The sequence below is a fragment of the Onychomys torridus genome, chromosome 6 (genome assembly GCF_903995425.1).
Source record: "Onychomys torridus chromosome 6, mOncTor1.1, whole genome shotgun sequence".
Classification (NCBI taxonomy): domain Eukaryota; kingdom Metazoa; phylum Chordata; class Mammalia; order Rodentia; family Cricetidae; genus Onychomys; species Onychomys torridus.
Window position 1 is genome coordinate 129,469,732 of NC_050448.1, and position 15,305 is coordinate 129,485,036.

The following is a 15,305-nucleotide window of genomic DNA, read 5'->3' on the forward strand; positions in this document are numbered from 1 at the left end:
GGACCACTTTCCTCTCTACTGCCCATTCCCATTCTGCCTCTCATGTCTCCTCCTTTTTGATTCATGTTCTCCCAATCTGCTCACTTACAGAGCTGCCACAAACCCAAATAATCTGGTTTTAGAAATTTGTACATAAAATAATGCATTGCAAATGTTAATTAAAATGCAATTAATGGTAAAGTTCAAACATACTGATACTCTCTTTCAAAGACAGAGAAATAGGGAATATATAAGTAATCAAATAAGATAGTATATATAATACAAAATAGTGCAAATTTGCTTCTTAAAAAATCTGTATATCATTTGAATTATGGCTTCTTTAATATAGTTGGCTATTAATGTTGGAACACCAAACCAAGCTTAATGAAGTCAATATATATATTACCAATAAATACTGTAAAATATCCACATATTAAAAAACCATGGGAACACTGGAAAGATGCTAAGCTGTTAAGAGTGCTTCTTGCAGGGGCTGGAGAGATGGTTAAGAGGTTAAGAGCACTGACTGCTCTTCCAGAGGTCCTGAGTTCAATTCCCAGCAACCACATGTTGGCTCACAACCACCTATAATGAGAACTCATGCCCTCTTCTGGCATGCAGGGACACATGCAAGCAGAGACTGTGTACATAATAAATAAAACTTTTTTTTTTTAAAGAGTGCTTCTTGCTATTCCAGAGGACCTGTGTTAGATTCTTAGCACCTACAACACCTACTAACTCCAGTTCAAAGGGAACCCATTCCCTCTTTTGGCCTCTGCAGAGGCCAAATACATGTGGCACATACTCATACAGAAACAAGCACATACACATAAACAAAGAACTACAGCATAAACAGTCTGTGAATATTTTAACTACTAAATAAATGGTTTGGTTCAGTGTGCACCAGAGTTCCAGGCACTTAGCTGTTCAAGGAAACAAAAGTCTACAGGGCTGATCTGTAAATTATGACGTTATGAGCAAGTCACCCACTGAGGTGGAACTGTAAAATGAGATGTTGAGGAAGAGAGAAACTCTTTCCAGTGAAGAAATAAATGACTGTTTTCTTTTGCTCTTTTACAAAACAATGACCTTTGGGTAAATTCTGATGTGTTGGTGAAAGCCACATGCCTGTGAGGACACTGTTATATAAAGGATGTCATTTGAGTGTGTACATTCTTCTTGTCGTTTCCTCAGTATTGTACTCATATATCATGTGGTTGTATTAATATTAAAATAATAATAATTCTTTACATTTGTTGTGTGTATATGCACACAGGCATGTAAACCATTGTGTGTATGTGGATGTCAGAGGACAACTGGAGGGAATTGATTCTCTCATTCACCACATGGGTTCCAGGAACTGAACTCAGGTTGTCAGGGTTGGCAGCAAGTGCCTTTACCTAATGAACCATCTTGATGGTTCCCTGGGAATACACAAGGGAGGCAGATCAGTGCTGTCTCTCTGTTGCCTTTATGTAAAAGGGGCAGCCATAATGAAAAGCAGAAAGAGGAACAAGCCAGAAAACAGAACACAGACTCCTGAGCATGAGAAGCAGTCTGTCAACAACCCTTTCCAGTATCACTCACAGCGTTATAAGGTGTTTATTTTCACCTTTAGGACTATACAGACTGTCTAGTGACTGTCAAAGACTTGTTTTTAGTTCCCAGCATTGGTTTAATGGACTTCAGAATCTTTAGTGTTAGAATTTGGAGATACCTGGCTAAGATGTGATTGAGTCATAGAGCATTATGTTAGAATAGAATGTAAATGTTTAAAAGTAGCTTTTCAGACCTAAAAAGGTTATTTTTAAAGCTAAAATATTTCTGTCAATATTCTGAACTGTAATTTGTAATGTGGAGAAGTACAAACTTAACCTGACTTCACAATGAAGACTATTGTACAAAACTTTTCTTTCTCCTGGTGTTGGTGGCATACACCTTTAATCCCAGCACTCAAGAGGCATAGGCAGGAGGATCTCTGAGTCCAAGGTCAGTGCATTCCAGAAGTGCATTCCAGGACAGCCAGGACTACATAGAGAAGCACTGTCTTGAAAAACAAAACAAGACAAAAAAAAAAAAAAGTAAATAAAATAAAAACCAAAAATCTTTTCTTTCAAGGGTTGTCACTTTTAAAGTTATTCTAATGACTATTCTCCATCTCGAATGCAAAGGTAAAAATTCTGAAGTTAATGTCCTGTAATTTTCAATTAAAATCTAAAACTAAGCTACTGAGCTGCAGTTAGTGTATAAGCTGTGAGCTCTTATTCCTCGGTCCTCTCTGGAAGGTCTGCAGCCCTGGGGAAGTCCTCTTCGTACTTCTTCTTGAGATTACTCAGATATGTCCGTAGTCTGTCTGGTTCTAGCTGAGAGTTTCGGGCGGCCTGGACAAGCCTTGTGGCAAGATGGTACACAACTCTCCACCTATCCATCTCAGGGGAACTCCTTTGACTTTGCTGTTATTCAAACATACGGAATTAAACCATAAATGTGCATTTAATTCATATTTTGGTACTATCCTGTCTCCTTTCATAGAAATAGGAACTCAAGGTCTCTCTCTCTCTCTTACACACACACACACACACACACACATACACACACACACACACACACACACACTCTTAAGTGCTATCCTGGAGAATTAAGTTTCTCATGAACGTTTACTACTTTATGAAAGACTCGTCTCTTTGCAAATAATATTTAAAGAAAAAAAATCTTGTTAAATCAGTCAAATTCATAAACAAAATACTGAATAACAGAAAGTCCAGCAAGGAGACAGGTGTGCAAACACACTTTATGTTCCAAGGCACTGGGACAGCAGCACTGCTCACCACTGTGCAGCAGCCTTGACTTTAAATGTTACCCAGGGAGAAGGAGTCATCAGAAAACCACCTGCCCAAATGATACAAAAACTGTTGCAGCCTAACAGAAAATATTGCCAGAGAAGTAAAATACATTTAAAAATGAACATAAATTGAGATATGAAATTATGACTGATTTTAACAAATGATACTTAGGGATATCCAAAAGTAATACTTAAAATGTATCATCTTCCAACAGGACTAGAAGACGGACTTGGGAATGGAGGTAGAATTTATTACACTTCTAATTTACATATTTGACCCAGGTACATAAATCAACATTTTCAACACTAACTACTTGGGAAATCCTAGTAACTTTCCCAAAAGTAGTATCTCCTCAACTCTTTTTCCATGGCAGACTCTATTTTCCCCTCTTTCACTACAGTAAAGTGAGTATGATTCTATAAGATAGAATAAGATTATCATATGTTTAATCATCTATTTGGTATCTAATTAATTACTCTCATTTATATAAAAGTTACTGGGCAGGGTTGGGGATTTAGCTCAGTGGTAGAGCGCTTGCCTAGCAAGCGCAAGGCCCTGGGTTCAATCCTCAGCTCCACATTAAAAAAAATAAAAAATAAATAAAAAAGTTACTGGGCATTTGTTCCAGGCTACAAAGCTTGTGTGTGGGTGTCTACTAGGCCTACAACCATGTCCACACTTGATGTGATAATGGGACTCCAGCAGCTTACAGTCTTCCAGGCCTGTCTACAGCAATTGATTGTGGCAGTTATGGAAAGTTGTTTTAAACAAAATCTCAATCATTCGATTTTATCAATGAACACTCAGGAGCCAGATGCTGGGGTGAAAGCCTACTAGCTCAGAGAGGCACAGAGAAGCACCCAGCTGACTTTCCTCCTCCACTGTCATCCCAGAAGCCTCTCCTCTCTCCTACCATCTCAAACAAGTCTCCCCCAACTCAATGTCCCTCCCTTCTCCTTCCTGTATCTGCCCTCCTGACTCCCTCTTACTCTCTCTGTTTTTTTCTTAATAAACTTACATTCACATTCTCTTCACCTAATGTTGTCCCTCCTTCTGCATGCTAAACTATGCTCACACATACACATCTGCTTACATGCACAACATGCAGAGGCTGGAGTCAGAGTATGTGAAAACACTGAGATTGAAAATGTAGCACTCATGGCATCACTACAGTACAAGAAGAGGGTCACGGGGGTGTATCCAGACCTTGGGTCTGGGCAAGGGCTTACTTGAGTGGCTACGTCTACAACAAAGTATGCCATACAGTAAGAAAATGTAGATTTAACTGTCTTGTCTTTTTTTTTTTTTTTTTTTTTTACCAGAATTTGCCTTGTGATTTGTGTTGTGATCTCTCTGGCATCCAAGACAATCGATGGTGGAAGTGAGGAGGCCTCTGCAGCTTTTAAACCTAAAATTACAGAAAACAGACTTTAAATCATTTCTATCTAGTCTCAGCTGTGTGCTCCTCCATCTAGCAGACCAAAATTCCTCCATGACTGCCTTACACAAATCCCAAGTGCCAACTATACTCTCTCCTCTCCCCTGGGCCCGCTTCATGCGGATACCATTCCATAGGCTTCCTGTTTGCCAATGGTTTACTGTCTCTATGGTTTTAAAAGCAACGGGAGCAGCCCACATGCTCACTGAGAAATTACTGATTGCTAGGCTTACAAAAACAGCGACTGACCTATGACAATTCACTGAATCCTGATGACTACATATACATGACAAATTATCCCTATTTTGCCCAATTTCCTAGATAATGGAATTGAGACTAATAAGGATTAGAAGCTAGGAAGTTGTCTAGTTCATTTCCCACTTTAAAAAGTAAAGCCGTTTTTGTTTTTCCTCACAGGGGTCATACCTATAGAGAAAAGCCATTTTTGGAGATTTCAGTACACGGGTAAGTTGAAAACCTCCAGGACCTGAAAATGTGCATGCTACACAATGATTTACCTGGAAAGTAGTTGACAAGGGTTTGAGAATACCATGGTTTGGCATATTCCATTTTAAGATTTTTAGAATGAATTATAAAATACCCTGAAACTGAAAACAAAACGACTGTGGCAATGAGTGTGTAGGAAGTACAATATTTTCAGTTATATAATTTGTAAATATAAACTGTTATACTGGTGCTGAAGAGATGGCTCACTGGCTAAGAACACTGGCTGTTCTTCCAGAGGACTGCAGTTCAATTCCTAGTACCAACATCATGGTTTACAACCACCTATATCTCCAGTTCCAGAGGATCCAACACTCTCTTCTGTCGCCCTTGTGCACCAGCCACATGGTGGTGCTCACACATACATGCAGGCAAAACACTCATATACATAAAATAAAAATAAACTAATCTTTTAAAAAAATTATACTTTCTAACAAGCTAATACTTATAGGCCTTTCAGGTATTATTGTTGATATAAATACAAATCAAGGAACTTAAACTTACATAATCTGAGCTTGACAAAGACACTGGAGTCTTAGAAATCATATAAACACTGGGAAGAATGAGCGACAGCCAAATAAAGGGGAGAGAAGGTTTGTCTTAAGAGACATGGACTGTTTTGATGTCTACATGTAAATTCTATATGCAGTACCATAGTTTTTTTCTTCTGTGAGGCCCCTGGAAAGTTTGTAAGTATACAAAATTGCATCTTTATTTCTTGAGGTATTCTTTACATGCTGAACTTCAAAATGCATGTTTTCTACATTAAGATACAGGGCATCTATGGAGCATAGTTCCAGGAAATGGGTTGTGAAGAGTGTAAATGCCTAGAACATATAACAGACAGTAAGAATTAGTACTTCTAAATTATCTAGAAAATTCAATTTTAACTATTTAAACATAACACATTAGCTTACCTTTCCAACTAGCTTTGCAAAGACACAGGAATGAAACCAGCATCTTGGAGGCAAACATGATTAGTTCATGGGTTTGAAGTTTATATCCAATCAAAGGTCAACTTTGTACATGCACAGTATATTGTGTGAAAGAGAACAAGTTCCAAAGTAAAGAGATGAAGTTTACCAGAGATAAAGCTACTAAGGCAGGTGGTCACTTACTAGGGAGGTACCACAGCTCTCCTGCCCACATACTTATCATTTTACAACTGAGTCCCCTTCTATAGGGAGTATTAGGATATGGTATTGATCAGTCATAGGAAGTATTTGAATTCTCAAAGATTTTTACTTTCTGTTTGTTTTTTCTTGTTTTCTTTCTTGGTGCCAGGGATTAAATCCAAGGAGAAACTCCTTGAAGCTTTCAGTTTTAATAAAGAAAAGAGAGATCTGAATAACTGGTTATGTTTTAAGATATCACACATGAGAAACTGATAGAGGATTGGTTAAAATTTAAATATTAACATTCCCAAAATTCCAGCACTTGAGAAGCTGAAGCAGGAGGGCTGCTGGGAGTTTGGGTCACAAAGAGAATAACAGGCCATGTAGTAGGGTTGCATAACAAGATTCTGTCTCAAAAGAAAGAAAATTAAATATTTGGCTGGCAAAATTTCTCAACCAAAGATAATAGCAAAGAATGAAAAGATTTGATGTGTGATTAAACATGGAAATCCTCCACAATCTATGACCAATGTGGTGTGGATACTGCTGGGGTGTGTCCTGCACAGGTTAACTGCTGGCATCTGAGCCTCCATGTGGCAATACAGAGAGATAGGGAACTTTTAAGAGGAGGGATCAGTGAGAGGAGGAGTTATTCTGGTCTTGTGGAGCAAGTCTCAGGGGAGGGCACCGATATAAAAGAGCAAGACTGTCGGCTAATTGGCCTCTGCATGGCTTGGAGGTTAACGGCTGTGTTTGAAAACAACGTGCTTAGAAATATGAATCAAGGGATGCAGATGTCACTCTGTGGTATAGTATTCAGGTACTATGTGCCAGGTCCTGGGTTAGATATCACACACACACACACACACACACACACACACACACACACACACTCTCTCTCTCTCTCTCTCTCACACACACACACACACACACACACACACACACACACACACACACACACACACACCAGACCATCACCACCACCAAGAACAAACTCTATTTATAAACTCTATTAGGTAATTCAACATAAAAATGGGTTTTTCAGGGCCTATAGACTGCAAACATTCTGCTAGACATCAAGAATTGGTTCTAGGTGAAATACTAAACTGTAAGCACCTTAAAAATAAGAAGGAATACAAGCTTCTAAGTTTCTACTAGAAAGGGTATTTTAAAGTGTCATTGGAGATAACTGTTGTTTTAAACAAAATCTCAATCATTCGATTTTATCAATAAACACTCAGGAGCCAGATGCTGGGGTTAAAACCTACTAGCTCAGAGAGGCACAGAGAAGCACCCAGCTGACCTTCCTCCTCCACTGTCATCCCAGAAGCCTCTCCTCTCTCCTACCATCTCAAACAAGTCTCCCTCAACTCAATGTCCCTCCCTTCTCCTTCCTGTATCTGCCCTCCTGACTCCCTCTTACTCTCTCTGTTTTTTCCTTAATAATCTTATGTTCCTTCATATCAACTGGTTGCTTGCTCTGCCTTTTGACCTATGATTGACTTTATTTAATCCTGTTTACAATATTCAAGCAGAAAACTCTTGGATTAAAGGTGTAATCTAGGCCTGAGCCACACCATAACTAGAAACAAGTTTTTCCAATAAATAATGAGATCTTAGTGTTCATGGTGTAAGCAAATATCCTGTAACAGACAACTACTCTTAGATATTAATATCACAGAAATGGGTACTGTATCTGTCACTGGAGAGCTTCTCTCCAGGTTCCACCAAGCCCCCACGGTCCCACAACCCACATATAAAATAATCATACAGACACTTATATTATTTAAACTGCTTGGCCATTAGCTCAGGCCTACAATTGGCTAGCTCTTACTCTTAAATTAACCCATTTCTGTTAGTCTATACTTTGCCATGTGGCTTGTGGCTTACCGTTGTCTTTACATGTTGCTTCTCCTGGCAGCGGCTGGCAGTGTCTCTTCAGCCTCCCTGTTCCCAGCCTTCTCCTCCTTCCTTGTCCGCCTACCCTATCCTTCTTGCCAGGCTACTGGCCAATCAGTACTTTATTTTAACCAATCAGAGCAACACATTTGACATACAGAACATCCCACAGCATGTATCAGTTAGGGGTCTTGAAAGAATAAGACCCACAGGGTCCATGTATGTGTGTGTGCTTATGCACATGTACTCATTACAAAGACTTGGTTCATGATCACAGAAGCTAACAAGTTCTGTAACCAACAGTTGGTAAGCTAAAGACTCAGGGGGGCTATGAGGCAATTCTAGCTAAATGTCATCAGGCTTCAATTCAGAAATGGCATGCTAGAGTCTGAGGACGGCAAGAAACATATCTTATAGACTAACAGCAGCTGGAAGAGAGTTAGTTCCTCTAATGCTTGGGGGAGTCAGCCTCTGTGATCTGTTCAGGCCCTAACCTTACTGGAGTATCATGTGTATCATGTGTATCATGTATACACAACAGTAATTATTTCTACTTTTAGTATAAATAAAAATGCAGTGTGCATTTTCTATCCAAAATTGTTTAAAAAGCTATTTGTGGGTGCTGATAAGATCCAGTCATATTACATATATGGGACACACCATTTGGAATGAACAGGGAAGTATACCTTTATGCTCAGCAGATGCTCACAGACAGCGTAAGAAATTCCAATGCCTTCTTCTGTATTAGTGCCTCTACCAAGCTCATCAATTAATATGAGTGACTTGTCATTAGCATTATGCAGAATATATGCTATCTGGAAGACATAATTTTAATACTATTCATTGTAACCAAGCCGATGCCAATCTCGTAGAAAGCAAGTGAAATTGGACTTTTTATTAAGAGTCCAATGTATTTTAATAGAGAAATCCTGCTGAAGAGAAAATAACACATTGCTTTTCTTTCAGAAAAATCTCATGACTAGTAATTCCACCCAAATAACTCATACATAAAGACAGACATCTACATATGTATGAGACAACAACAGTATTATCTACAATACAGAGAAGCAAAGCAGTGAACTAAATGCTGAAATAAAACATAAAGATGGCCATTTCCTTCTCCACAAATGACCAACCACCATCATAAAATGTTGAAAACCAATTCAAAACTTATTTACTTCAAAACTTACTTGTATTTGCTAAAAACAGAACAAGATATTGAGAACAATACACTGATTTAACAACAAACAAGACTTAAATTGATAGAAATCTTCCTCCCTGGAGAATATCAATCTCTTTCTAAAAATACAGAATTCCACCTAATCATATTATAGCATAATAGCTTTTTATGGAACAAGGGTTCCATTCAAAAGACATACTTCCTGGTGGATAGTGGTGCACAGATGTAATGCTAGTACTTGGAAAGACAGAGTCAGGTGGATCTCTGTGAATTGGTGGCCAGCCTGGGAGGGTTATATATAGTAAAACCCTTTCTCAAATAATAAATTAAAAATAAAATAAAAGACAGACCTTCATGTATGTAGAATATTGCTAGAATCCCCACAAGTATCATATACACACTAAGCAATTGTATGTTTATTTGCCCCATTTTATATACACATGCAGAAAGGAAATCTAATTGCATATTGACCCATACATCCTGCCTAAATGCAGATGTCCTCAGAATTCTGTTTATTTCTCTTAGTCTCAAACAGAGCTGGTGTTTGCCAGACCAGAAACAGAAAAGTGCACACTGGTGATAAATGAGCACTCTCATTCTCCTTGTTTATAAAGACAAAGACAATGCATTTTAAAGCCTTCTAACACAATTATCTCTAATTTTAAATTTCAGCCAAAGTAGAACAACCAGTTCTATGTAAAGCAGCCACTACTTTCTGAAAAGTCAGATATTCCACACAGAAACATTTAAGGCCATGTTAGCCTTCCAAAGCTGCACTTCCTGTGAAACACTGGCTTCCATTCCACAAAGACACACTAGGAAGCTGTCTTTGACTGCCCTCTGGCTCTCAGGAACTAAAGTGCACCAGCAACTCTGGATGCCAGGACACTTAATATGCTTTCAACACAAGGGGAGTTTTGTTTGTTACCTCTTTCATTTCTTTCATAAATGTTGATGAATTTGTTTCAATATCATCATCAGTACTGATTCTTGTGAAAATCTGCTCAGCAATCCTAAAGGAGGCATATTCTGCTGGAACATAAGAACCTGTGAAATAAAAAGAGTACTGAAGTATTTTAGAAAACCAGATCCTAACAACAACATGCTTCTCAGCTCTAGGGTGGGACTGTGTGGTGCACAGAGTGACGAGGAGGTGGAGTTACAGAGCATGGCATTGGCTCTCCTGCTTTCTGCATAAGGTAGCGCTTAAACTACCCCTTCTCATAGGGGAGATGGGCCTGCCATACAAAGTTATTTGCAAACCCAAATAAGATAGATAGTGTTTGATCTGATACTTAACTCCATTGGAAAGAGATCACTTTAAACTTCTTAAATGACTAGGTTATATAGTTAACTGATAACATTCAAAAGAGAAACCTCGAAGGCATGCATGTGAAGCTCATAAATGAAATCTGAAGGACATGTGGATGAGGGTCAAATTGATGAAAATCACTGAAAATACAAATAATGTCTGTCTCTACAAACATGAAGAAATGTGTGCAAAGCAGGACAATAAAACATAACCAAAAAGTGAGTTATGTCACCCATCTTTCTGCATTATGAGACATGAAAGTCATTCTAACATCTTAAGATAAAATAAGAATGTAGAATAGGAAACGTATCTCACAGAGCCCCGTGTAGATAAAAATGATGTAATGGAAGGAAGGAAAGCAAGTGAGATCACCACGGGATCTGGGTAAGAGAAGGGTGGAGAGCAGGGCCTGGCTGAGGAATGAGACCACAGGGGAAAGGAGCAATCGTCAGGTGACTGGTCCACACTACAAGTGCTAACAGCACCAGCAGCCCACTCTCTTCACACTAGGCATCTTCTATGCTTACCACTGACTGGCCAAGTGGCCCACTGAGATAGGTGTGGCTTTCCTCATTTTAGCAAAGAGAACATGGGAGTCAGGGTCACAAAGCTCTGACAATGTAGCTCTTCCATACTGCCATATTTTAAAATTAGCTTAAAAGCAGAGACTAGGAGCTGGAGAGAGAGATCAGTAGGAGCACGTGTATGGAAACCTGGGTTTATATGCCTTGACCCACGTGACAAGCTGGGAAACCTAGTGCCTGTAACTCCAACACTAGGGAGCAAAGACAAGTAGATCCTGGAAGCTCACTGGCTGGCCAGCCAAGTCCAAACAGAGAATTTCTGGTTCAGTGAGAGGCCTTATTTCGAGACAAAAAAGGTTGAGCATGATAGAGGATGACATCCAACATCCATCCTCTAGCTTTCCTATGTGGTTGTGTGCACCTACACACACACATGCATGGAACACACACACACACACACACACACACACACACACACACACACATGCATAGAGCACACACACACACACAAACATACACACATGCACAGAATACACACAAACACACACATGCATGGAGCACACACACATACATGCATGGAATATACACACAAACACACACACATGCATGGAGCCCACACATACACACACAGAGCAGGGACTATAAAACTAGAGCAGGCTCTAACAGTTTATACTCATATAATAAATAGTGCTGAAAGTAAATAATGAGGTGACAGAGCTAGAACGTGACTCAGAAGTATGTGGCACAAAACAAAATACAAACTATTCCTCCAAGATGTAGGCGCAACTTGCTATGTTTCTGTTGTCTATAAAAGGTACTAGCTTAGGGAAGGACCTGGGTGTGAATCAGGACACTGTCTCTCAGAGGCCAAGACCCTAGACAAATAACCCTCAGTGTTTTATTTATTCACCTACAATATGGAGGCAACAATAATACTTGTTAGACTTTGATGAGTATCAATCAGATAAGGAAGCTATACTTTATAATAAACACAGGGCAGAAGAAAGTGCCCAGCATAGTGAACTCAAGATTAACCACTGGGATAAGTTTGGTAGCCTACAGCCAAGAACTGATCCTGGATGACTGTAGCCAACATTTGCATCCTGACCTTCATTATTCAGACAATGAGCAAATATTCATTAAAGACCTACTCTGTGTCCAACTTCCACTGCTTGGGTGCAGGCCACACCAGACAGAAGAACAGGTGAGTGACCTGCCTGCCAGCTGAACTGCCTAACCCCTAGATTCTGTTCCCAAAAGATCCATTGCCCATGCCTTCCCACCTCATCACCCTCTCCAATGCCAGCGCCCCCTCCAACTCTGGAGGACTTCCACTGCACAGGTGCAGGCCACATCAGTCAGAAGAACAGAGACCCCCTGCTGCAGCAACAGTCAAGCCAACCACCAGAAGGTCAGTCCCCAACTTGGAGAGAGAGTCCCTACTAGATCAGAGGCCATGCCATTGGCCAGAAATCCAGGCTACAAAGACCAGAAGACCAAAGAGCAAACACCAAGAAACAAAACACCTATCCAACAAAGATGAACTTAGAAATCAGCACCTAGACCTATAATAATCTCAAACCCAGATGCCTAAATGGCAGTGTAAGAATATAATCAACAACAGCCAGGGCAATATGACAACACCAGAGCCCAGCTATCCTCCAACAGCAAGACCTGAATATTCCAACGCAGCTGAAGCACAAGAAAATGACCTTAAAAACAAATCAAATTAAATGGAGAGAAACTTAAAACAATTTCACTAAAATCAAGACAAGACAAGGTTGTTCACTCTTCCCATATCTATCCAATATTGTATTTAAAGTTCTAGCTCAAGCTATAACACAACTAAAGAAGATCAAGGAGATACAAATGGGAAAGGAAGAAGTCAAAGAATCACTATTTGCATATGATATCATAGTATATATAAAAGACCCCAAATTTCTCCCAGAGAACTCCTACTGCTGATAAACACTCTCAGCAAAGTGGCTAGATACAAAATTAACTAAAAAAAAATCAGCAGCTCTCTTATATAGAAATGACAAATGGTCTGAAAAAGAAATCAGGGAAACACTACCCTTTACAATAGCCACAAATAATATAAAATATCTTGGGGTAACTCTAACTAAGCAAGTAAAAGACCTGTATGATAAAAACTTCAAGTCTTTGAAAAAGAAAATTGAAGAAGATATCAGAACATGGAAAGATCTCCCATGCTCATGGATCAGTTGGATTAAAATAGAAAAAATGGCCACCCTACCAAAAGTAATCTACAGATTCAACACAATCTCCAATAAAATTCCAGCACAATTATTTACAGACCTTGAAAGAACAATGCTAAACTTCATATAAAAAAAAAAAGCTCCCCAAAAAACCCAAGAACCCAGAATAGCTAAAATAATCTTATACAACCAAAGAACTTCTGGGGATATCACCATCCATGATTTCAAGCTGTACTACAGAGCAGTAGTAATAAAGACCAGCTGGTATTGACATAAAAATAGTCACAATGATCAGTAGAATTGAATCAATGACCAAGACATAAATCCACACACCTATGGACACTTGATTTTTGATAAGGAAGCCAGAAATATACAATGGAGAAAAGAAAGCAAATCAACAAATGGTACTACTGATCTCACTGCATGTCAGCATGTAGAAGACTACAAGTTGATCCATATGTGTCACCATGCACAAAACTTAAGTCCAAATGGATCAAAGACCTCAATATAAAACCAGATACACTGAACCTGACAGAAAAGAGGAATATCCTCAATGCAGTGGCACAGGAGACAGAATAGAACACCAGTAATGCACATACTAAGATCAACAGTTAATAAATGGAACCTCAGAGGCAGGCAGGCAGAGCAGGCTGGGGCCACAGAGGCAGGCAGGCCAAGTGGCAGGGTGGCGGCCACAGTTGTAATAAAAACCAGAAACTGAGCTACCACCCGCTGAGGAGTACATGAAAGCAAGCTCCTAATCAAGAGCTTGGAACAGGGATGCCTTTAATCCCAACACCCAGGGAAGGAGCCATCTCTGTGGGATGAGACCAGAACGGATCTACACACTGTCTGAGGCCAACCCAGGGGCCCAGCTGCCGATCCTGTGAAACCCAACCACTTGGAGGTGTTGCTGAGACTACCCTACTCAGCTGAAATCCATCCGGGAGAGGAATCAGAAACCTACAGTTTGCAGCCTGAGGAAACAAGAACAGTTTAGAAGTTGACAAATGAGCAAAATGTGACCTGATAGCACAAAAGAAGGCACTGCCCAGCCAACGAACCAGATTACCAGAATCGTAAGTATATATTTCACTCACTGAGAACAGGTAAGCTCCCATCACCAGACCGGCAGATCAGATCTCTAACTCCTAGGCCCTACCCATTGGAGTCCCAGGGACCAGACAGCTACCTTCCCCTACTCTCCACCCCCCAAAAAACAAACAAACAAACAAACAAACCAACCAAACAAACAAACAAAACTAACAACCCCTATGAACCTAACAACCACTGAAACCATAAGCACACCCTACACCAACTGGGAACAACTGCCCCCAGAGACAGAATCCACTAACACTGATTTGACTAAGCTGATCCAGAAGAAACAGAGCCCAACAGCACCAATTTAACAAAGAAATCCTAGTGAACCAAGACTAACAATTAGAACAAGAGAGGCACCTTCAGACACAGACACTTCCTGCACCGAACAGAGGAAGAGATGAGTAGATGCCAGTGCAAAAACACAGGCAACAACATGAAGACCTATATGACAACATCACAACCTAGTGATTATACACCTACAAGACCTGAACATACCAAGGCAGAAGAAACAGAAGAAATCAACCCTAAAAATGACTTTAAGAAGATGATAGAGGCCCTTAAAGAGGAAATGAAAAACTCCCTTAAAGAGGAAATAAAAAATTCTCTTAAAGAGAAAATGAAAAACTCCATTAAAGACGAAATAAAAAATTGCCTTAAAGAGGAAATGAAAAACTCCATTAAAGAGGAAGTGAAAAATTCCCTTAGAGAGGAAATAAAAAATTCCCTTAAAGAGGAAATGAAAAACTCCATTAAAGAGGAAATGAAAAACTCCCTTAGAGAGGAAATAAAAAATTCTATTAAAGAGGAGATAAAAAACTCTATTAAAGAGGAAGTGAGAAACTCCATTAGAGAGGAAGTGAAAAATTCCATTAGAAAGGAAATAAAAAATTCCCTTAAAGAAATGGAAGGAAAAAACAAACAAAAAATTGGAAGAAATCAAAGAAAGCCAAGAAAAAGTAATCAAAGAGATGAAGGAAACAATCAAGATCTGAAAAATGAAATTAAGACAATAAAGAAAACATAAACTGAGGGAATGCTGGAAATAGAAATCTTGACTAAGCAAACAGGAACTACAGAAACAAGCATAACCAACCGAATGCAAGAGATGGGATAGAGAATCTCGGACAATGCAGACACAATAGAGAAAATAGATGTATCAGTCAAAGAAAACACTAAAGACAAAAAAGTCGT

At 39.4% G+C, this 15,305-nt stretch overlaps 1 protein-coding gene across 1 annotated transcript in view; it reads right to left on the reverse strand.

Annotated features, from left to right (window-relative positions):
* Positions 1 to 2,077: 2,077 nt before the first annotated feature.
* Msh4 (mutS homolog 4) overlaps positions 2,078 to 15,305 on the reverse strand; it is a 65,577-nt gene continuing 52,349 nt past the window's right edge. The window contains exons 16-20 of the mRNA XM_036190937.1: positions 9,887 to 10,005; positions 8,465 to 8,593; positions 5,417 to 5,591; positions 4,142 to 4,230; positions 2,078 to 2,432 (exon numbers count right to left, since the gene is read on the reverse strand). Of these exons, the coding sequence (XP_036046830.1) occupies positions 2,241 to 2,432; positions 4,142 to 4,230; positions 5,417 to 5,591; positions 8,465 to 8,593; positions 9,887 to 10,005 (704 nt within the window). The 3' untranslated portion in view covers positions 2,078 to 2,240. The remainder of the gene's footprint in view (positions 2,433 to 4,141; positions 4,231 to 5,416; positions 5,592 to 8,464; positions 8,594 to 9,886; positions 10,006 to 15,305) is intronic.